Below are 22,927 nucleotides of genomic sequence, written 5' to 3'. Positions count from 1 at the left end.
AGTCCCTCCAGGAAGTTGCGATTTCGCGATCGCAACTATCAACGCAAATTCAACCAATCAGCGCGATTTTTTCGCGGCCCTGCAATTTTTTACAATCACCGCAACTTTCCCGCAAGTTTGACCAATTACCTCAATCTCAGCCCCTGCACGTCATCGGTTTTGTCATCGATTTGACTTCCTTGGAACATAAACATAAGTCCTCACTTGATCGGCACTTTTTAACAACAAAACACGCAGAGAGAACGGGTGAAAAGAGGGGACTGCAGGCAGGACAAGTGACCATGACAACGTTATTATTTATAGATTGAGGGGCTCAGTGTTAGCTTGGTCTCTACCTGCAGCAGGTGTGCTTTATGAACCAGCTCTCCTCACCTCCATGCATCTGTCTCATCTTCATTGAGGATTTTTACCCCCCGGTGTGTGTTAGTGACAAAGACACAACCGGGGGATGTCTGTTTATTATTTGATGTTTGACGTTGTTGCCGTGGTTACCGTAAAAAGCTCTGCGTCTACAGCTTGATTTAATCCAGTTTGGTGAAACATCAGACACATTCAGTAAGTTTTGATCAACTCCTTGTCATCAAAGATGCAGATTAATTTCAGAGTGCCGTGAACTGACTGTGCATCAGTCGCTGCGAGGTGCATTCAGGGACCGTTGTAAATGTGCAATACAGTCCTTTCATGGCATTTTTCTGTGAATCAAGAGAATCAAAATACAGTCAGTGGCCACATCAAGAATGTTTTCTAAAAACAACTGTAATTTAGCATATTTACTTGCCCCTGAGATGTTATTGGGGGACAGAAGTAAAAAAAAATAATCTCAACTTTCACCGCAATTTTTTCAAAAAGCTGTCGCAAATTCAGGCTTTTTGGGCCGCAACAATCACAAAAAAATCCCGCGAAATCCTGGAGGGACTGATATACATATAAAAATATTTATATATATTTATATGTTGAATTCAACACATATAAATTCAAGCATTCACAGATAATGTTTACTATTAATGTAAAAAAGGTAACCTGCAGGTCAAAACACAAACATTTCAACCCAGTAACAACAGAAAGCTACTGAGGTAAAAAGTATTGTATTATCACGTTTCAAATTGATGTATAAAGTGTAATCTCATTCACAGTTCTGTGTGTTATCAAGTCAGTCATTCATGAGGAAGTTGAGTAAAGTCAAATGTAGTTTTCTGTAGAAAAATGGACCAACAACATCTGTTTGTCTGCATGTGTGTGTGTTTCACTGACCTGACTGTAAACTACAAACACAGTTAAAGGGAGAATTGTTCCCCGGCTAGCAGTGACCACAATACCACCCTCTGTCTAAGTGCTGCCCCGGAGGGCACGGGCCACTGACCAATGTGCAACACACACACACTCACACTCTCTGACACACACTAAGCACCGGCCCTCATCCTCTGGGTAAGCTGAAAGAGGCCCTGTGTGTTCACATTTGGCACTAAAAATCATCTGATGTGATCTGATCGGCAGTGAACAGCTCCAAATTAGAGAGAGGTATTTGGACAGAGATAATTGATCTTTGAATGAGTGGAGCTGGACATCACAGTGGTCTAAATGACTCAAAAGTGAAGCAATCAGAAGCTGTATCAAAGTATCATTCAACACATCCTGCTCTACTCTACTGCTCCACCTGTTTCTGCAACATGCTCATTGCAAAAACCAGAACACACTTGGACATGTAACCAACACCCCTACCAAGATAACTGGTCTCTCCACTCCCAGCCTCTTAGAGCTCAAATCTAACGCAACAGTCCGCATTGCAAACATTACTGAGGAAGACTCCACTCACCCACTCGACTGCCACTTCATTTTTGTGCCCTCTGGGTGTGTAATTAAAGACGCAAACTTATTTAATGCCCATATTATTGTGGTGCTTGAACGTACACGAATCACACAGTTTGTCAATGAAATCTCTCCTTTTCTTTGACTTCTGTTTGTTATTTTTTAGTACATTTATATTAAGATTTTTTTAACCTATCTGCTGTTAGAATTATGATTAATTTTACTGAGTGTATTTTTGCCACCATTACGTCTTTTATTTATCTTTCCTTTTGTCTATAATTGGTCCAAAACAAGTCAAAATACAGTTTAAATTTTAAGACAAAGCTTACCTGTCCTATCTGAAAAGAGACAAAAACAACTTGTGAAATGTTAGACCATTTTTCTAAAGGAAAATATGCAAAAAAAATTAGATAAACAGATCATCAAGACATATATTGATTATTACTCATACTGCTTATTTATCTGAAAAAAGAAACCTAAAAAATACAAGTTAAGCCTCTTGAGAAACTTTTGATTTGTGTGGATTTGGAACCTCTTGTGTAAAAAGTGTCACCTTCTTTTTTTTTTTATTGTGCAAGAACTGTGCTTTACAAGAAGAGGGTGACCAAATGACAGCAGACAGAATAACAATATGAACAACATAAAAAGCGGACAAACAAAGAAATGATAATAATAACAATGAGTCTAAATCCAAGGCAAAAACAAAACCGAGCAAAAAAGAATCAAATAAAACAAATAAACTTTAAAACAGAACAGAAATAACCTATAAAAAATAAGCAGTGACCAAAGGAAAAATAAATAGATACATTTGAAGGTAAATATTTATATATTATATTAATGATGATAATGAAAGAGATGAGGCTAAATGACAGTTTCCTAATTATTAATTTCAAACATTTAATGTTTAGAATACAGCGAGGGAGTGTGAGTGCAAGTAGGGGAACTAAAGGGAGAGCGTCACCTCTTACCTCTTTGCTGACTTTGTCTCGAACATGTCGGTAGTGCTCTCCGACAAAAAATGTCCTCATATGTTTTTCTCAATGAAAATCTTTACAAAGGAAAAAAACAATAATAATAATAAAAACAGTGGTAGTAGTAGTAAAAATAATAATAATAATATAACAATAACAATAACAATAATTTCATTTATAGAGCCCTTTCAATCAAATTGCTTTACAAAGCTTAAAAACATTATCCGATTAAATTAAAATGAACATTAATTAAAATTAGGGATGCACAATATTGGATGTTTTTCCAATATCCGATATGCCGATATTTTACAACTCATTCAGCCGATTGACAATATTTTTTTTACGCACATGAGCCCAACATGTGCAGCAGCCAATTATTTTATCAGTTAAAGCTCCTGTGAGGAGTTTTTGAGTGGTCATGAAATGGACTGAAATGAACAGTGATGCTTCTTAATGACCTAGAAAAGCAAACAAGATGGTTAGAAAAGGTATTGATCTTTACTGTTTTGTTATTTTAAAGCCTGAAATCGCTGTGAGAGGGTAGGTGTCAGATGAGGTGATTGACAGCACGTCAAGAAAAACCCTTTTTCTGCAGTAAATACTCTTAATGAGTGAAATAGTTGACTGTTAGTTGAAAGCAGGAGGAGATAACATAATTTACACATGTATAGGACAAAATAAGCAAGATCACTGAGTCCACAGGGGGGCACCAAAGTCAACACAAACAGAAAGTTCCTCACAGGAGCTTTAAGTATATCAGTTAATTATATCGGCTGATATCTGCGTGTTGGCCGGTATCGGATAGTTCATTTTAAATCCAATATCGGCCGATACCGATAATGTGCCGATAATATCGTGCATCCCTAATTGAAATGTTAAATAAGTTGTTTTCTGCAGCCTGCTGTCTACCTCCTCGTCTGACACCTACCCCACAGCGATAGTTTCAGGCATCAAAAATAACTTAATGAGCAAACAAACCCTCGTGCTGATGGTTTTGTTTTCTTGCATCTGAATAAGTTACAGTCTGTTTCATAACCAGACCAAATCTCCTCACAAGACCTGTAAGTCCATATCTTTTATTTTTGCAATCCCTTTATTGACTTTATAAGTAAGGGATCTTGTCAATCATCCACTTATCTATAATATTATATTATGGCAGTATCTTATCGGTTGTGGTGACACTGCAATAAAGTGTTTCAACCACACTTAAACTATGTTGTTATCACATAGCAACTTGAATGTCTGTATTGTCTCCAAAATCTTGCACTACTTTGTGTGGACACAGATGTCTCTCCGAGCAGATTATCAGCCTGTGAATCCTTCATGTAACTTTTATGGGGAAGGATAACAACCATCGTTGATTAAGTCTAATTGATTCATCATGACGTGCTTCAGCTCAATTGAAATTAAATGTGTTTATAGCTTTCCCAGACGGGTCACTTGAGATGCATATTAGATGAGTTCTGATGCCTGCGGTCAGCCTCAGCTGCATGTAACCTCCGTCTGAATATAAATAGCCTCTTAAGAGATTCTAGATCTGAACAGGGGCCGGTCAGAGCTGTGCAGAGAGGAGATGCTCCAGAAGAAGAGTGAGTGAGAGAGGGAATAGAGTGAAGAAGAGGATGGAGGAATAAAGAGGCTGTTGAGTCTGAAATGATGAGGGGGAGAGGAGAGGAACAGAGGAGCGACTGTCGTAGCCGTCTGAAGGAAACGGAAGCTGCCCGCTGTGTGCTTCTTGACAGTTTCTTTTTCTCTCTCTCTCTGTCTGAATCACACACACACACACACACACACACACACACACACACACACACACACACACACACACACACACACACACACACACACACACACACTCACTCTCACACACACACACACACATTATACATTTAGTTGAGCTGGGACTCCGCTTACCACCAGCGTTTACTGTGGTTCCAGTTTGCTGTGTGTTGCTTATCAAGAGGTCATAAAAATGGATGAAAACCCCACCTATTGCAAGAATATCAAACCAGATCACACACTTTTACCCCCCTCCTGTTTCAATCTTTCCTCTAAAGTGCTTCTTCTCTCACTCCCAGGGTTCACTGTCTTATCAGTGTGTCATCAAAAGCTGTAATATCTGATGAATGTTGTGGTGACAGTGATAAAAGGTGGTTTCATGTTGTTGTTTTTCGGCTGTTAGTTGCGTAATACCTTCGCTTTGAGAGAGCAGGTGTGTGACATATGTGATGGACTTGTTGAAGGATGTGTTTCCTGTTTTCTATAAATACCTAAAACTAAAATTTCTTCAGGGTTGATGCATTTTATTCTTAAAGCTCCAGTAAGTAACTTTTAGTGTGTGTAACCTGTAAGAAAATCTTCACAGGAGCTTTAAGCGTATCCTAAATTTGAGCAGTTGTGCTCTCTTTCATTTTTTCCTGTTGAAATCAAACCTATAAAAATGTATTGAAACGTGGAGTGCCGTTGGCCTAGTGGTCTAAGCGTGCACCCCATATAGAGGCTATAGCCCTTGTCGCAGAGGTCACAGGCTCGATTCCAGCCTTGACCAATTACTGGATGTCCTCCCCCACTCTCTACTCCCCCTCTACTCTCTTCAGCTGTCATATCCATTAAAGACAAAAATGCCCAAAAATGTACTTTTTAATTATAAGAATGGTAACTTAATTTTTTTTTTGTACAAAATTTGAAGTAGAAAAAATTTCTTCATCATCCAACCATATACTTCAGGAAGCAGCATGTCCTGCCCAACCTCCTACCATTTTTCTTTCCCTCTTATGTGTCTGATCTTTTGACAAAATTCATCACCACAAAGATGCCCGATGAACAGAAGTTGTGTCTTAGAATGTCATACCTGACATGCTTGTTGTTGATGATAAAACTAAGATCTTGCAGAATGACGTCAACAAACTGGTAGTGCTAGCTCTGCATATGGTAGCCACACACGTCAAACCAACTTAATATTAACCCTCTTGTTCGCAAACCGTTGCTGCCGACAGGATTTGGCATGCGTACTTCTCAAAACTGTAACTCCCGAACCGTTCAAGATATCCAGAAAATTCAAAAACCACCAGAAAGCAGGGAAATAGACCTTTGTGCCCATATAGTTGTCATTATGGTAGCCCCTTGGACTTCCGCAGTACGACCGTTATTAACTGTTACTATAGTGTCATAAACACAATAATGTTGAATAACTGCCAGATACTGAAAGTTGAGGTTATCTTGGAAAAGGGGGCAGAAGCACTCACTCATTGAACATTTTTTGACAATGCTACAGCCATAAAATCAAAATAAATCCAGGCGACCTGAATATGATTATGGTCATAAGAGGGTTAACTCACAGACGCAGTGATTCCATGTTTTGCTGTGATAAATGTGATCTGCAGGTTTTCTTACCTTAAGACTTACTATTTGGAAATGAGTTGTTCGGGACATTCCTGGTTGCAATCAACTTAATTAATTAACTCTTTATTTTTCTCTGTTTGTCTAGGCCCTACACATCAAGTGTAACTGAGGGCAGCAGCGATGTCGGGCTCCTACGATGACTCCATGATCGATGTCTCCAGTGATAGCTTCTGGGAGGTGAGATACTGAAATTCCTTTCTTAAAACCTAAATCCAGATCACAGTTCTTCCATACTGAATTCTATTCTACTATTTCTATCACATTCACTCCAGTCACGGAAAAAGCGCTGAAGGAAATCAAGAGCAATATTTGCCGTAACTAAAGTGTTTGGTGTCTTTTCTGACTCCTCTGTCTCTGTTTTCAGGTTGGTAACTACAAGCGAACAGTAAAGCGCGTAGATGACGGCAACAGACTCTGTAATGATCTGATGAACTGTATCCACGAGCGTGCACGAATTGAAAAGTCGTACGCACAGCAACTCACAGAATGGGGGAAGAGATGGAGGCAACTCATAGAAAAAGGTAGATGATGAAAAAAACTTAAACTTGACATTTAACATGAAGTATCAGCTTTAACTCTGGAGGCAGAACATATATGACATTGATGCATTCAAACCATGAAACTGTAGGGTAAAAAATGTAAAGATATGGATGCGCTGGCATCATCAGGCGAACATTTTTCCTGACTAATTATTCTCTCTTCCTCAGGCCCTCAGTACGGTACGTTGGAGCGTGCATGGTCAGCTCTGTGCACGGAGGCGGAGAAGGTGAGCGAGCTCCACATGGAGGTGAAAGCGGCACTGATGGGAGAAGACTACGAGAAGCTGAAGAACTGGCAGAGAGACGCCTACCACAAACAGATGATCGGCGGCTTTAAAGAGACTAAAGAGGCCGACGACGGCTTCCGCAAGGCTCAAAAACCCTGGGCGAAGAAACTCAAAGAGGTGTGGATGTCAGATTTTAAAGTGACAAACAATGATGCAGCATATTTATCAAGCACTGACAGCCTTCGCAACCAATCTCACCCCTCAGTCCACATGATTACATATCACTGACTCACTTTTGTTCTCCCTCCATGACAACCTGCTTACTAAATACAAACAGAGCAGAACCACTAGTATCACAGCCTCTTTATCATGCACCAGAAGCAACATCAAACATTAGCCACAGTGTGCCAAGGTGGCAGACAGTCTTTGTATCCTGTAGTTCTTTGACTGCCAGTAGAAGGGAAGGAAACACCGGAGGTGGGGAAGGGGGGGAGAGTTACAAGGTGAATGGCTTCTTCTAGTTCCAAATCGGGTCTATTTATTTTCTACTGTTGCTTTGATTTTAGCTGTGTAAGGGCAGCTAATTAATTACTTAAGAACAGAACACTCTGGCATTTTCCTCTGTAGGAAGGTATGCTATGTAGTAAGCGAGTTGTTGGAGCCCAGACGGAGGCTGGAGGTCAACTTGTTGTTAAACCTCTGCTTTAACAACTCGCTTACTGCACATTATTCCACATTATTACACTTATTACACGACTACTTGCTTAAGAAATCCAGAATTTTACAACAAGTAATGTTTTGGAAGTTATTTTGATGATTTAAAATAAGTTACACTTCCATTACAAATAGTCTGTTGTACTCTCAGTTTGAGCTGCATCATTATGTTCATAGTTATGGCCAACTCTGTGTCATTCTCAAAGTGAGCTAACTAAGCTGTTTTTACTCGGACTGAACATTTCCATGTTGTTGATCTAAAAGAAGTTGAAAAGGAGCAACCATTAGTGCCTGGAGTGGCAACTTTTAGAAAAACCTTCTTTTGCCACTTCTGCAGGACGTGATCTTTCTGACTTGTGTGTTGTTAAATAGGTTTACTAAAAAATTAAATGAATGCCGTATAAAATTAAACAAACCGGGAATTTATTAAAAATATAGACAAACAAAATCAGTTCTATGGTCACTATTAACTTATATTTCCACAAAAGCTACAAAACTAGAAAAAAACAAACAAAGATACAGTTAGAAAATAATGTTGCTCCTTGCCCTGCTCAGATAAAAGCATACATTGCAGTGCACATGCTCAGTTGCTCCCATTTGGCAGCACCAATTGCCTGCAGCATGAAAATTAAAGGCACATACACTCAAATAACTCTATGGCTCTAACAGTGCCACACCTGATTGGTTACCATCTTCAATTTTGTAGATTTCTCCGTTAAAGCCCACAGTCTTCGTGTATTCAGCATCTACTTCCCTTACTTGGCTTTCCAAACTCAAACTGATGATGTTGCTCACGGTTGTTTATGTATAGGCTTAACATATTTCGAATAAGGTTCTGGTCTGTGACAGTTAGTCCCCAGAGTCTGTGTTTGGAGTGGCATCCTAAGCAACTGTCTTTTTATTTTTATAGCAGCAGTCTGCTATTGAAAAATAACAGACTGGGGCACAGTTGGCCTGGCGGTTTAGGCACTTGCCCCATATACAGAAGCTATAGTCTGCATTGCAGTGATCGCAGGTACATCTCACGGCCTTGCTGCATGTCTTCCCTCACTCTCTACCCCCCACATTTTTTTGTCTCTCTTCAGCATTCGTATCCAGTAAAGGAGAAAACGCTAAAACTATAACTTAAGAGAAAAATAATAGACTACTGCTCTGAAATGTTAGGATCAGGTGCTTAGAACAGGATTCAAAATGTATTTACAATATCAATCAATCAATCAATCAAGCTTTATTTATATAGCACCTTTCATACAAATCAAATGCAACCCAAAGTGCTTTACAGCAATTGAAAACAAGAAAGAAGCAGAAATGAAATGATGGCAAGACATATTGAAAAAACAAAATTGATTTTAAAATAGAGACCAATGCATACCGACAACAATAGAATATGTAAAATAAAATAAAATATGTGTAATTAAAATAAGTAAAAACGTCAAATAAATATTAAGAATATATATAGTTAAAATAAATACATTAGAAAGGGTAAGGACAAGAGTTTAAAATAAAGTGAAGGCTAAAAATATCAATAAAACTGAGTAGATGAAATAAATAATTGAATCAATAAATAACAATGAAAATGAAATAATTAAAATTTAAAATTAATAAAATCTTAAAGCAACATTTAAATCAATATTAAAAAAAATCAGTAAAAAGTAAGAAATAAAATTTTAGATCCCTACATAAAAGCCAGGCTGAATAAATACGTTTTTAGTTTTTGTTTAAAAGTCTCAATATCTCTATCAGCTCTTCTCAGATCCTCCGGCAGGCTGTTCCAACATGTCAACAAAACTAAGCAACAGAAGTTCTAAACCCTGCCTTCAAATTAAAAGCTGGTGCTCTGAATTAAATGCAACTCTGTTCACATGCCATAATCCTAATTACTATATTTTCCTCCAACATCATCATACCACTCTTTTACATTTAAGATCATCCACATGCAAGTATTTGTTGACTGGGAGCCACTGAACCCTGTGCAACCTCCAGGCTCCTTGCCCTCATTTCCTGTGTGTGTATTGTTACCAGGGGGGTGGTGACATCCTGGCCTTGTCATCGAGCTGCAGGGGACGGTTTTGCAGCCGTGGTGATTTATTGATTGACCAGACAGACGAGGAGGGCAAGTAGTAGAGGGCAGAGAGGAAATGAGGCTAATTAACTGGTCCAGAAAATGAGTTCCTGAAATGTGTGACACGGGCTGGATGTCAATAATAGACACAGACATGCTAAAGCAGACACAGTGTGACTCAGTCCTCAGCTGTTACTGTCTGACAGGGCATGGAAATTTAGTTTTGAGAGGAGGAACACTTGACTGTCTCATAAATTAGATTACAGAGTACAGGCTGTTGTCTTTGGGTTTTTAAGTGCCGTCTACTTAATGACATCATAGTTTGTTCAATTGGGACATGGCTGTTCTGGCTTGGGCCCAAGATACACTAGGCCCTGCCCAAGACGCTCTTTAAATAGAGCAGTCATGCATGTATTTACTTCCCTTAATTCTCATTTGTTTTTCCATGTAAACAAAGTGATAGAGGAGAGTTATTTCCTGTTGCCATAAATACATCATATAGAAACATTAATCAGGGATCTGCGTCTCCATTTTGCCGAGGACACAGTATTTGAAGTAACATCCAGGTTGTTTTATTCCAAAGCTTGTGAATTTTCAAACATCTTACTCCAGTAAAGGAGTTAAATTCATGACACCAGTCTCTGTTGCATCATACCCGCACTATGAGGTTATTCAAGGTCATCTTTCAAAACACCTGCTATCGCCTGTACTTCACCTTTACTGTTCGAACCCGCAGGTGGAGACAATGAAGAAGTCCTACCACTCTGCGTGCAAAGAGGAGAAGCTGGCAGCCAGCAGGGAGACCAACAGCAAACTGGAGAGCAACAACAACCCTGAAGCCCAAAAGAAGCTCCAGGAAAAGGTGGAGAAGTGTCAGCAGGAGGTGCAGAAGGTAGGGCTTCCTCTTCTAAGTGACAAGGTTGGCTGACAAACTTGGCTCATACCCTGTATTCATGAGAGAAGTTATCCTGTGAGCCCTCTGGAGGTGTAATCTTTGAATTTAAGGATTACTATGTGTAAATCATAAAAGGTTAGACATATGAAGGCCTTATTTTAGCTACTTTAAAGGTGACATATCATGCAAAATGGACTTTTTAATGGTTCTTTACCTGAAATATGTGTCCCTGGCATGTCTACAAACCCCCCGAGAATGAAAAAAATCCATTCTGCCCCTGTTCTGATTTCTACACCTTTCTGTAAATGTGTGTGAAACGAGCCGTTTCAGACTTCCGTGTTTTTGTTACGTAACAACAATATCCGGTCTGTCACGGAGTCAGAGCTCGGAGCTTGTTCAGCCCATAGACTGTATAAAATAATACTGAATCCCCTCCTCCGTTTTTCATTACCTGCACAAATGTGTGCTAACAAGGAGCTTAGGAGGGAGGCATGCTAGTTGTAGGCTGTCTTAATAAACACAAAGGTCGGTTTTACTCCCCACGTCTGCAGATTTGAAGATCTAGTGGATGATTTTTATTTATCATGGATAAGTGCTAGCGCTAGTTAGCATAGCTACATAGCTACAAGTCGTAGCTGTAGCTGTGTACCAAGACACACGTCAACATACTGATTAATAAAACAAGAAGAAACACAGAATCTGGGACCAATCCTTCAGAAAAGGTCCCGCTGCCTTTCTGGCAGAGGTCGGTTTTATTCCCCACGTCTGCAGATTTGAAGATCTAGTGGATGATTTTTATTTGTCATGGATAAGTGCTAGCGCTAATTAGCATAGCCACATAGCTACATGTTTATAGCTGTAGCTGTAGCTGTGTACCAAGACACACGTCTAAATACTGACAAATAAAACAACAAGAAACACAAAATCTGTGACCAATCCTTCAGAAAGGTCCTGCTGCCTTTCTGGCAGAGGTCGGTTTTACTCCCCACGTCTGCAGATTTGAAGATCTAGTGGATGATTTTTATTTATCATGGATAAGTGCTAGCGCTAGTTAGCATAGCCACATAGCTACATGTTCGTAGCTGTGTACCAAGACACACGTCGACATACTGATAAATAAAACAACAAGAAACACTAAATCTGTGACCAATCGTTCAGACAGGGCCTGCTACAGGCGCCTCTCCGTCAGGATCAGATTCTGGATCAGATTCAGAGGGTTGAAGTAACGTGATCTCTGAGCAGCCGTGTATATTCAGCCAACATGTAAACATTAGATCAATGTGCTGGAGAGCCGAGGCACATCCACTTCCTGAGGGGGCGTGGTCAGAGAGAAAACAGAGTGTTCTGAGGAGGACTGAAGAAGAGGGCTTTTCAAGCATGCCAAAATCTGATTTCAAAGTGTTTTTTTGAGCATAAACTTGAAAGACATGTTTTGGGGACCTCTTAGACCAATATATATTGATGAAAAAAAGCGTGATATGTCACCTTTAACATAATCTTTCTCTACTGATAGAGCTAAACCCCTTTGTTCTTAGGTAGCTGGAGAGTCTTGTAGCTTTGCAGGCTGTGTTCACTAACTGTCATTATTTCACGACTCGCAAGTCCAGCCTGAGACAGAAACTGATGTTTTTGCCACAGTGTCAACAGGCAGTGGTGACATTTTGAAGACTCCTTTATGCGGATTGATTTGATATGTTTTTATCAGGTTGTCCCTGGCGTCCCTTTTACTATTGAGCATTAATTACAGTTGTTGGGATTTGACCAATCAGAGTGTAGGATTTAAAACAGCTCACTCACTATACATCATCCCTTATATATTATAACGACATCCTCTAAATCTAGCTGCTATTCTTTAAGAAATGACCTGTGTCTCTTGAAAATGTTATTAATAACCTCTAAGAATTCATGTTTTTTATTATATATGTCATATATTATATATATCATATGATTTAATGGTGACTCTATTTCTCTCAGACTAAAGAGCGCTACGAGAAATCCCTTGAAGAACTCGACAAAGTGACTCCGCAGTACATGGAGAACATGGAACAGGTGTTTGAGCAGTGGCAGCAGTTTGAGGACAAACGTATCGGCTTCTTTAGAGAGCTGCTGCTGGAGGTGAAACAACACCTGGACCTCTCAACCAATCACAGGTCAGACAAAAGGACACTATCACGCCTTAGGGTTTATATTTTTCAAACACTGGATTCGTAAAAGTGACTGATGAAAAAATCTGTGAGAGATGCTTAAAGTGTTAAATGTCGACTGGAAAATAAAAGAGCAATATTTTCTTTGTAGATTCCAGACAATCTACCACACGCTGGAAGACACGGTCTCTGCTACTGATGCTGAAGAGGACCTGAAGTGGTTCCGCTCCAATCAAGGCCCTGGCATGCCGATGAACTGGCCCCAGTTTGAGGTACTTCAGCCTTCATTTATGGTGATACAATCCTGGCTAAAAAGTAGAAGAAGAAGAAAAAGAAGAAGGGGGAAACCTTACAGAGTGGCGCTCATAATACAATTCTACAATTTAATTTAGCAGCCGCTTTTGTCTAAAGCGACGTACAACACAAGCAAGAATTTAGACTGGAGGTAAAAACCTTAATAAGTGCAACAAAGTGCTTTAAGTTGATTGGCCACAGGTTCTTCCATCTAGTGCCAGAAGAAGTGCCAGGTTATTATGTTTTTTTGTTTTAAAGATAATGTAGCCACAGCTAATCACAACAAATAATTCAAGTCAACAGCATTCAATATTCAGTGCTAAATATTCAATAAGAGCTGGGTGTTAGACCTTCTGATTCATTCTACCCCTGAGGACAAAGAGGAGGAGGGTCAGGTTAAGTGCCGAAGTGTTCCCTGAACAGTTGAGTCTTCATCATGAAGAACTGGGACTCTGTGGATCGTAAGGAGTTAGGTAATTCATTCCACCAGTTGGGAAGTCTAGCTAGAGATTTAGAGCCATGCTGGGCTGGGAGCACCAGGCGTCTTTCACAGGCAGAGCGTAGTGGGTGAGAGGGAATGTAGACCTGGATGAGGGATTCCAGGTAGGCAGGAGTTGTTTTTGTCACTGTTTTGTAGGCCAGAAGAAGAGCTTTGATATAATAAGTACAAAAAAATCCTCTCAGGGAAGGATTCTTCACATTGCTGACTTGAAGACATAAAGTAATAACCCTTACAGTGTATGTAATTTGTGATCTCATTATCCATGCACTGTGGTCCTTCCTTAATGGCCCTCTGGCGCTCTCAAAGCCTAACTGTGAGAACCACCAGTCAAGAAGAATGAGGAAGTTGTGTAATGATTCATGCTGAAATATGTCCAAGTAAAAAAACACACCAAAGGCAGCATTGCCATGGTTCTGTTAGCCAAAGAAGGAGTTAGAGCTCTGTTTCATTCTTTGTCATTCAAGTATGCTATTTTGCAGCAGGGGTGGAAGTAGATCTTCCCTCAGCCGTCACAGTGACAGCGAGAGGGGTGTAGTTTATGTCATCTTCCCAACAGGAGGTTAAATGAGAAGAAGAAGAGGAGAGGAGGGCACGGAAAAAGCTGCATGGGCTTGCAGTGGAACAATTTATAGTGTTGTTTTTCGTGCTCTTGCAGGCAAAGCTGCTTCTTCCACTTCCATCATTACATCATTACCAGGCTGTTTTCCTTTCTGAGTCTGGCTTTGTTTTTGCAAGACTTTAAAGAAAAGAATAAATCGTCACTTTGACGAGATGAACTCAAAACAAAAAGAGGAGAACTCCACCAGCTGTAGCAAGAGAGATATCCAAATGATCAAACTTGGGAAACGCTGCACTCATGCTGTGATTGTTCGTCGAGTTCCCGGCTCTTATTCTAGAGCGTTGCCACACACGCACTAACAGATTCAGGATTAGGATGTTTTGTCTGAATTAACCCTGTTCCACACCTGCTTCCCTTTCCCCATGTCTGACAGAATTTGGACTGGTCCCATCCTCGCTCCTATAAGAGAAGGTCCATTGTAGTGAGTTCTGCATGGGAGGCTGTTCTTTTCACAACAGCCATGGGGAGAGATCCTGTTTCTTTTTCACAATAACACCCTCACTCCTTGCTGCTTCCATGTGTGTGTGCGTGTGTTTGAAGTGGTTCTTATTGTATCTTTCATTCACATCTCAAAGAAAATTGAGAAAGGCGAAGATACACACAGGCACCACGTGGCTGTCCACTTCACATATTATGCTCCTGTTACCTGATCACTTCAGGATGTTTACGTATCTTTCCCTGGATATCAGAGTTACTTGAATTTCTCTGCAAGCGCACTACTCTCTCTCTCTCTCTCTCTGTTCTTCCTAACCTTTGAACTCTGACCCCTCAGCTGCCCTTTCACTCATGATGCTGTCCATGTGAACCCTGCAGTGCGTCACATGATGCCACCATGGCTCAGCAGCAATGTTACAGAGTCTCCAGGGGTTGTGAGCCATGACCGATTTTAACAGCCAACCTTTTGATGTGAGAAATTTCGAGAGGGCTGAAAGATTCAGACGGGTCAGACGAGCCTTGTGGAAAGCTGTGAGGTCACACATCATTTCTAAGAAGGGAAAGCACCAGGAACTATGCTACTGTCTGTCCTTGAAGTATTTCCTCGTGGTGGCTCACTAGGAAGTTTGAACACAGACTGTGTAAACAATGGGCGTAGTCTTAGTGATGTCACTCTTTGGTTTCTTAAGAGGTGTTATGAAACTATCTTAAACTCAGCTAGAAATAAAGAGGAGGTGGAGTTGAAGCTGTAGCCTAGCTGCCTGACAAACAGATACCATGTGACCACCTGTCACTAATTATACGGAATTATTAGCCTAAATATAATCAATACTAGGGATCCATAATATTATTATTACATTATCAATCTCACGATTTTGGCTTTAAATTGAACTATCGGATATCGGCCAACATGCTGATATCAGCCAATATAATTAACTGATGAAATAATGGGCTGCTGCACACATGTTGGGCTCATGTTTTAAATTAAATTTGAATTTAAGCAGCAGTCTGTAAGGTACATGTAGCTGACTAGTTTAGGCACATTTACTGTCAAAGAGTAAACCATTTTATTTAATTTGGGTTTAATTGCTGTACAGTTGCACTTTTCACATGTTCCCTGTGAACAGAGGTTAGGTTTACTTACTATGTCAAATGTGAAATTGGCAAAATTTGCCCTGGTTGTGGGTATTGTTATGATTGTCTCAGGGAGAGTATCATCCAAGTTTTAAGTAGGATGTATCTTTTTGTCTGAATTTTGTTTGAAAGCAATTGTCATAGATAAATATGCAGTTTTAAGTATTAAGTATTTTTCTTATTTTGCACAAGAAATGAATATTACATAACAAATGTGATAAGAGTATCACCATAATACTGTACACTTATTCCAATACAGAAGAGAATTGATGATCTCTACGATTAGGTGTGCGGGAAAAAAAAGGGTATCGGTAATCGGCTAAATGAGTTGTAAAATATCGGCATATCGGATATCGGCAGAAAATCCAATATCGTGCATCCCTAATCAACACAGATGTTTTTTTATATATATATATTTTAAAAAAAACATCCCTGCACAGTTGTTATGAATGAACACATAAGCATTGGAGACAGTACATATTTTTAACGGGCTGTACCGCGCTATGAAAACTAGCCTCAAATGGCGACTTTAGGAACTGCAATTTTTTGTTCTCCAACATTTTTTCACATCAGGGGATAATGCTCGATTTTAACACCGTAGTAGGCTTTGAAACCTTGCCAATCGTGTTAGCTAAGACACTAAGAGAGGGAAGAGTGAAGGGAAGGGTATTGCTTTCAGAAGTTTACAGTTGGGCTACCAATAAGATCCAAAAATGCGCTTAATGGCTACCAAATTTGGGGATGATCGACCCCTAGACTAAGTGATCAGACATAGTAGCTTCTGTCACTGTCATGTCGGGGAAGATACTTGATATTATGATGACTGAACGTATCAAGAATGAAGGTCTGGTCTGTGAAAATCAAGGAATTTAACCAGTTTTTAACAATGTCAGTGTACAATAGGCATTTCTTTCCTCTTAGTAAGTGCTGTTAGGTTTTAGACGGTCTCTTTGGTTGCGCTCTCCCTGGTTAACCTCTGGTGGAGGGGAGCCTCTCTGGTGCTGTGTTTCTTCCAACAGGTGATGGATACTGTACATGCCTGTGCCTCTTATCAGATCTACACTGTTAAACACACATGCATGTACAGTTTCAATCTTCAGCGGCTGTGACGGAGCCTGAGGAATGTTTGACAGACTGTGTTGGAGTGTGTGCGTGCATTGCTGTGCTCATTCCTGTAACTCTCTACCTCTAGTAAGGGCATGATTTGAACCAATCCCACAGTTGTAAGTGTAATACTTGTCTCTTTTATGTGTTTACTAGGACTGGTCCATAGACCTGAACAGAACCCTCAGCCGGCGAGAAAAGAAGAAGCCATCAGAGGGCGTCACTCTGACGGGCATCAGTCAAACAGGGACGGATCAGCCTGTTCAGCCTGCCAAAACCAGCAGCAGGTAGATACCTCATCGCTCACACACACACAGAGACATGCTCACACACTCACTCCCCTCTCCATCATCCAAAACTCCCCACATTAGAGGCAATCCGCGCATGGTCGTAAAGCGTTGCGTAAAGGGAGCTCCGGTTGTGACGTCTCCTTGTTTCCAGGGGTAACGGTAAACATTTAGTCACAGTTTGCTGGGAAAGAATTCATCCCTGTGAGGCTGGAGTCGACTGGTACATAGTTGAAAGGGAGCCAGAAAAGTGTGGAAATATTACTCACACACAAAACCCTAAAGACATGAAATATTATGACTGGAAAGTTCAAAGAAGACTGGGTAAGCTTTCAAGTCAAACACATGCACCTGGATTCAGAAAGTTAATGATTTCAGGAGCTAATGCATCGTGACTTTATGCCAGAAAACTTGAAGCAATCTGTTTGTCCTCCGGTTTACTATTAAGTTATAAAGCCTGTTCATAATCTATGGACATATGATGGGAACAGTGTGATATATCAAGCTTTAAAGCCTCTCAACGTTTGAGTGGCAACTTTTAATAGCATGATGTCGTCCTACTAAGCCCAGATAAGATAAAAAAATTCCCACAGATAAATGTGTCTTTGGTGTTGTGGCAACAACGACGAGGACGTACTAACAGCAGTTCATGACAACAACAGCAAACAGCTGATCAAGATTTAGACTTCTCATGCATTCAGATGGGTGAAGAAACCACACCAAAGAATCTGATTAAGTTGCTGATACTAAAAAACAAAAAGCGGTTCACTCCCTGCTCTATTGCAGAGAAGCTCTGTGTGATGTTTTTCAGATTGTTGGTGAGGCTGGCGGTGATTACCCCGAGTCGTGACTGCACATTTTGTCACAAACACTCCACCCTAACTCCTCGGATTCTTACACAACTTGGTTATGAAGTGCAACATGTATTTACCTGCCGTTACCATAGACTGTAAATAAAAAGGCCATTACTCAGGCAACAGCAGGAAGTGTTGTGCGTGCAGAAATGATAAGGAGTAGTGTACAGAGGAGTCAACAAAGGGAATGCCAAGCACGGGAAGCATTTGACCTCCGAACTTTGGATAATTAACTGCAGTGGGACTGGCTCTCCCCCAAAGAGAACTTTTACTGCACATTGTTTCTCTGTTGTTTCCTGCGTCTGTGGGCGTGACGGGGGATCTTGTGTACACGCGGGGTCTTGATATGGTAGTTATTATGTTTCTGAGACTAGATGTTGTAGAAAGTCAGCCTTCAATCATATCAACACCTTATACACCGTGTTCCAAATTATTATGCAAGTTGTAAATATTTTAAAAACTATGTCAACAGTCGTTTTCAAATTTGTCAAGAAGTCAGATAGTGAATATATTTCTTCAACTGTGTGGTTATAATGATGCTTTTCAAAGTACGTCGGCTGTATTTTTAAATACAAATCTGCAGAATCTGCAGAAATTAGCGTGCCGAATTATTATGCAAGTTGGTGATAAGAGTATATAACTTGCGAAAATTAAAAACTAGGCACCATTTTTAATGTTCTATTGATTGAAAATAATAATATTTAGTTCAACTATATTCAAACTTCAACAAAAACAACTGTTTTCTTTAGATTTGTATGCAAAATAAAACTGTTAATGTTTTTGAAACGTTTCAAATTTAAAGGGTTTCTCAAATGTCAAATATAACCTCCTTTTCTTTCAGTGAGGGTCAGAGGTCACTGGTAAACTGATTTAGTTTCTGATGACTTCTCTGATGACACTGTAAGCTGTACCTTGTATGGCTTTCCAAAGATGCTCTTTTGACCTGTATTTCTTGCCATTACTGTAAATTATCTCCTATATTATTGACCACAAGTTCTCAGTCGGGTTGAGATCAGGTGAGCAGGCAGGCCAGTTCATGAGGCGATCCTCTTTTTTATTTTCCTGCATGGAGGAAAAGACATTCAGCTAAAGTGAAAAAGATGCTAGTGTTCATGCATGAGCACAGTGCACCGTCACATGCCTCACGTTATTCCCAGGACAGGATGGCATCTCAGGGCTTTAAAGACGATCGCCTCATGAACTGGCCTGCCTGCTCACCAGATCTCAACCCGACTGAGAACCTGTGGTCAATAATAAAGAAGATCATTTACAGTAATGGCAAAAAATACAGCTCAAAGGGCATCTTTGAAAATCCATACAAGGTGCAGCTCACAGTGTCATCAGAGAAGTCATCAGAAACCTCACTAAATCAGTTTACCAGTGACCTCTGACCCTCACTGAAAGAGAAGGAGGTTATATTGGACATTTGAGAAACACTTTAGATTTGAAATGTTTCAAAGACATTAACAGTTTTATTTTGTACACAAATGTAAAGAAAACTGTTGTTTTTGTTGAAGTTTGAATACAGTTGTAGTAAATATTATTATTTTCAATCAATACAACATTAAATGGTGCCTAGTTTTTAATTTTCACTAGTTATATGCTCTTATTGTGATGGAATTCATAAATAAACTGGACACTGGACACAGAAGACTCAGGAGACTCTGACGGCTTGCGTTGAAATAGTTTATGTAGAACTTGATCAAGGAGAAATAACATAACAGTACACAGGCAGGAGAGTGCAGTGCAATGCCAAGTCAGTTCTGTCAGACAATTCCTCAGGCATTTACCTTTATTCCCCCCCAAAGATGACACTACAGTTAGATAACCATATTTGGACAATAGGAAACATAACAATTGGGAAGAAGAGCTGTGCTCTAGTCTGGAGACAGTAAGTTGGTCACAACACACAGATAAAGACAGGAACAGGGGGAGAGACCTTGATTACTACACTGACCCTGTCTCGTCTATCCCCCCCGTAGCCACAGCTGACATTGGAGAAGTTACTCTGCCCCTGACACTTAGACTGGAAGAGCTAAACATTCTTACATACATATATATAAGACTGTGGAAATCCCACGACACTTATCACCAACTTGCATAATAATTTGGTACACATTTCTGCATTTATTTAAAAATAAAAAGCATCATTTTTACCACACAGTTGAAGAAATATATTCTCTATCTTCCTAACAAATTTGAAAACGACTATTAACATAGTTTTTAAAATATTCACAAAAATGCAACTTGCATAATAATTTGGAACACAGTGTAGATCTGACTTATCACCCTCCTCCTTGAGTTCATACTATAATGTCAGCTTTTGTTGACTGAAACCATCTAAAGTTACATTTCGCCTGACTCCCAAAGGAGCAGTGTTTTCTGTAATCACTCTCGCAGGCTTAACTCAAAGGAGCGTGGCATAACTACACAAACAAAGGCGTTCACTTTTCCAGCATGTAGCTGCTGCTGCTGTTCATGGTCCAGTTTCTCTGTAAACAGGGAGTAGAAACCCTGTGTTTCCTCTGATACAGGTGGAGGGCTTTCTGTGAGGGTGTGTTCGTTGATGCAGACAGTGACAATGGTAGGAAGTAAAACCGCCCTCATGTGCTTTCTAGAGAAAGATGTCGCACCTCCACCTCACAGAGCTGATCATTGGAGTGTTTGATGTGCCACTCAGGAACTGTCCAGTCTGTGTTCTTTTAGATTTAGGATTGCCTTTGGAAGCACTCAGATCCAAACACTTTAAATTGTTGTGTCTTCCCTGTGTGTGTTTAGCCTCAGCACAGCTGTTTCATGCACTTATTGTGCTACGTTATGATGTCGCTTGTGCTTATTTATCAGCCCTCCCTCCACCAGTGTTTATGTTTGGTGTAACACTTTCCTTTGTGACACTGTTTACTATCATTTTTGTAAAAATGGGTCCCAGGATTCTCAATCCAATCCAGCTACAGTCACTTTTACACTTTTTCCTTTATTTATGTGTGTGTGCATGTCAACAACCCATCTCTTACTGTGTCCCGTGTTGTCAGCCTGACTGTGCCTCAAACAGCACCAGTGGGCTCAAACCCTTTTGATGATGACGACGAGGAAGAGGAGGATGAGGAGGAAACGGCCGTTGAGCAGCAGACCACAGTCAACCACAACAGTGTGAATAAAGAGGAAATACAAACGTTGGTGAACAGGAGAAAAATCGCTTCAACGCTTTCCCCGCCTTTTATTTCATTTCCATCTTTGTCTCCTGGGGGGCGTCGTTTTGTGTCGTGTTTCTTTTTCTCATTCACTCAGTTTCAGTTTCTTCCTTGTAACCTTTCCTTTTCTCCCTCAGGTGGCCTGTTGTTGTTGTTGTTGTTGTTTTTTGCTGTGCATGGTGGCTGGAATAGCCTCGCACACATAGCCTGTGTGTGTCTGTCCATCACTTCTAACAGTCCCATGTCTTGCAGAACATTAGGTGTCATGCGCATGGAGGCGAATGTCTTTTGCTAGTGGAAAGTCTGATTTGTTGATGTCTTACAGTCAGATCTGAATACAGAAACACCTGGTTGGCTGTTTTATGAATTAAATACTTAAAGAAATTCATAGAAAAAACAATATTTTGATTTCTCTTTTGAGATATATTTCTTTTTATCAGCCATTAGCTCAAATATTTGTGTAGTATAATCTAATCCAGGGTAAACAGCACATTCTGAGTGAACAGGTCTGACTGTAAATCCTTCTGTATGTGCAGGTCGCTGTTTTTCACCTTTTAACTTCCTTTGTCAAGCAACGTTTTCTCTGGTGTCCAGGTGGCGCCCTCTGCTGGCCATTCAGGCTTAAATCCAATCATGCACCCACAACATTGATTTGTCTGCTTTGTCTCATGTTGCTGTTTTGTTTTTTTTGTCATGTGCCTTTTAAACGTATGTGGTGTTGTTGTTCTGCTGCATTGTGTGCACTCTCACTTGAAGCTCCGAGCGGCTTTAAAATCACTTGTCATGCTGCCTGGACTGAATGCTTGCTCTGTAGCTTTGATGCCATAAGTAGTAGGCATGTTCTCTACTTATTTATGATATGTTTTCAGGATAAATCACAAAGCTCCGGCAGGATTTGGAGATGCACTTTAGCTTTTATTTGTGTGATTACTCAATCATCTGTTGTGTATATTTTTCACCTTTCTAACTAGTATCCTTAAGTCCCTTCTTTTTTTTACATCTACGTAAAAAAACAACCTTGAATTTAACGTTCAAACACATTTTTCTAAGCGGCTCTTTTCTTTTTTACGATGCAGTGCAAGCAGTGTAGAGAAGACTCCCGACTGGTCAGATGAAGACACAGGGGGAAACCCGTTCTCCACTAACGGTGATGGGAATCCATTCGAGGATGAGCCGGCTTCTCCGGCCGTATCTGTGCCCGTCCGAGCCCTCTATGACTACGACGGACAGGAGCAGGATGAGCTGAGCTTCAAAGCAGGTACACGTCATGTCATCAAAGCTTGAATTATTCTAGGTTTACAGAAACCACAAACTTTAAAAACAGCGCTCGAATCAATGGGCAACCTCTGGTCTCAAAATATGAAGCCCCTCTAATAACTAACGAAAAAGAAACTTTTCAGGAAAAAGAGGCCTTGGACACAAAACAGTCAAATACTAACTACATATCACCACAGCATACGGATGTGAGAAACATTCGTACGACCTGTATTTATTTTTTAAAGTTTGACTGCTCCCCCATTCAAATGATTGGAGGAGATGGATTTTTTTTACCTATACTGCAGCCAGCCACCAGGGGGCAGACACACTGCTGAAAGCTTCACCACCAGGGGAGCATCCGGCTCCTTCAAGCGGCAACCTACGGTCTAAAAATATGAGTCAATGCGGAAGTGTTAAAAGCTGCAGTTCATCGAGGATCCGCTTGAGGCTGGCTCCGGAAGTACTGGAAGTCACATACACATGAATGGGG

General features: G+C 40.3%; 1 protein-coding gene across 10 annotated transcripts in view; it reads left to right on the top strand.

Moving 5' to 3' along the window:
* pacsin2 (protein kinase C and casein kinase substrate in neurons 2) overlaps positions 1–22,927 on the top strand; it is a 38,051-nt gene that overhangs the window by 11,852 nt on the left and 3,272 nt on the right. For 3 of the 10 annotated variants that reach the window (XM_034673328.1, XM_034673327.1, XM_034673326.1), the window contains exons 2-11: positions 6,265–6,356; positions 6,544–6,700; positions 6,887–7,122; positions 10,458–10,613; positions 12,591–12,766; positions 12,912–13,032; positions 14,549–14,596; positions 17,005–17,135; positions 21,022–21,162; positions 22,257–22,438. In XM_034673328.1, the coding sequence (XP_034529219.1) occupies positions 6,300–6,356; positions 6,544–6,700; positions 6,887–7,122; positions 10,458–10,613; positions 12,591–12,766; positions 12,912–13,032; positions 14,549–14,596; positions 17,005–17,135; positions 21,022–21,162; positions 22,257–22,438 (1,405 nt within the window). In that variant the 5' untranslated portion in view covers positions 6,265–6,299. The remainder of the gene's footprint in view (positions 1–6,264; positions 6,357–6,543; positions 6,701–6,886; positions 7,123–10,457; positions 10,614–12,590; positions 12,767–12,911; positions 13,033–14,548; positions 14,597–17,004; positions 17,136–21,021; positions 21,163–22,256; positions 22,439–22,927) is intronic. The other 7 variants (XM_034673329.1, XM_034673331.1, XM_034673330.1 and 4 more) reach the window with 3 other exon arrangements.

This window comes from Notolabrus celidotus, chromosome 21 (genome assembly GCF_009762535.1).
Source record: "Notolabrus celidotus isolate fNotCel1 chromosome 21, fNotCel1.pri, whole genome shotgun sequence".
Lineage (NCBI taxonomy): Eukaryota > Metazoa > Chordata > Actinopteri > Labriformes > Labridae > Notolabrus > Notolabrus celidotus.
This window is presented reverse-complemented; position numbering and strand designations above follow the sequence as displayed.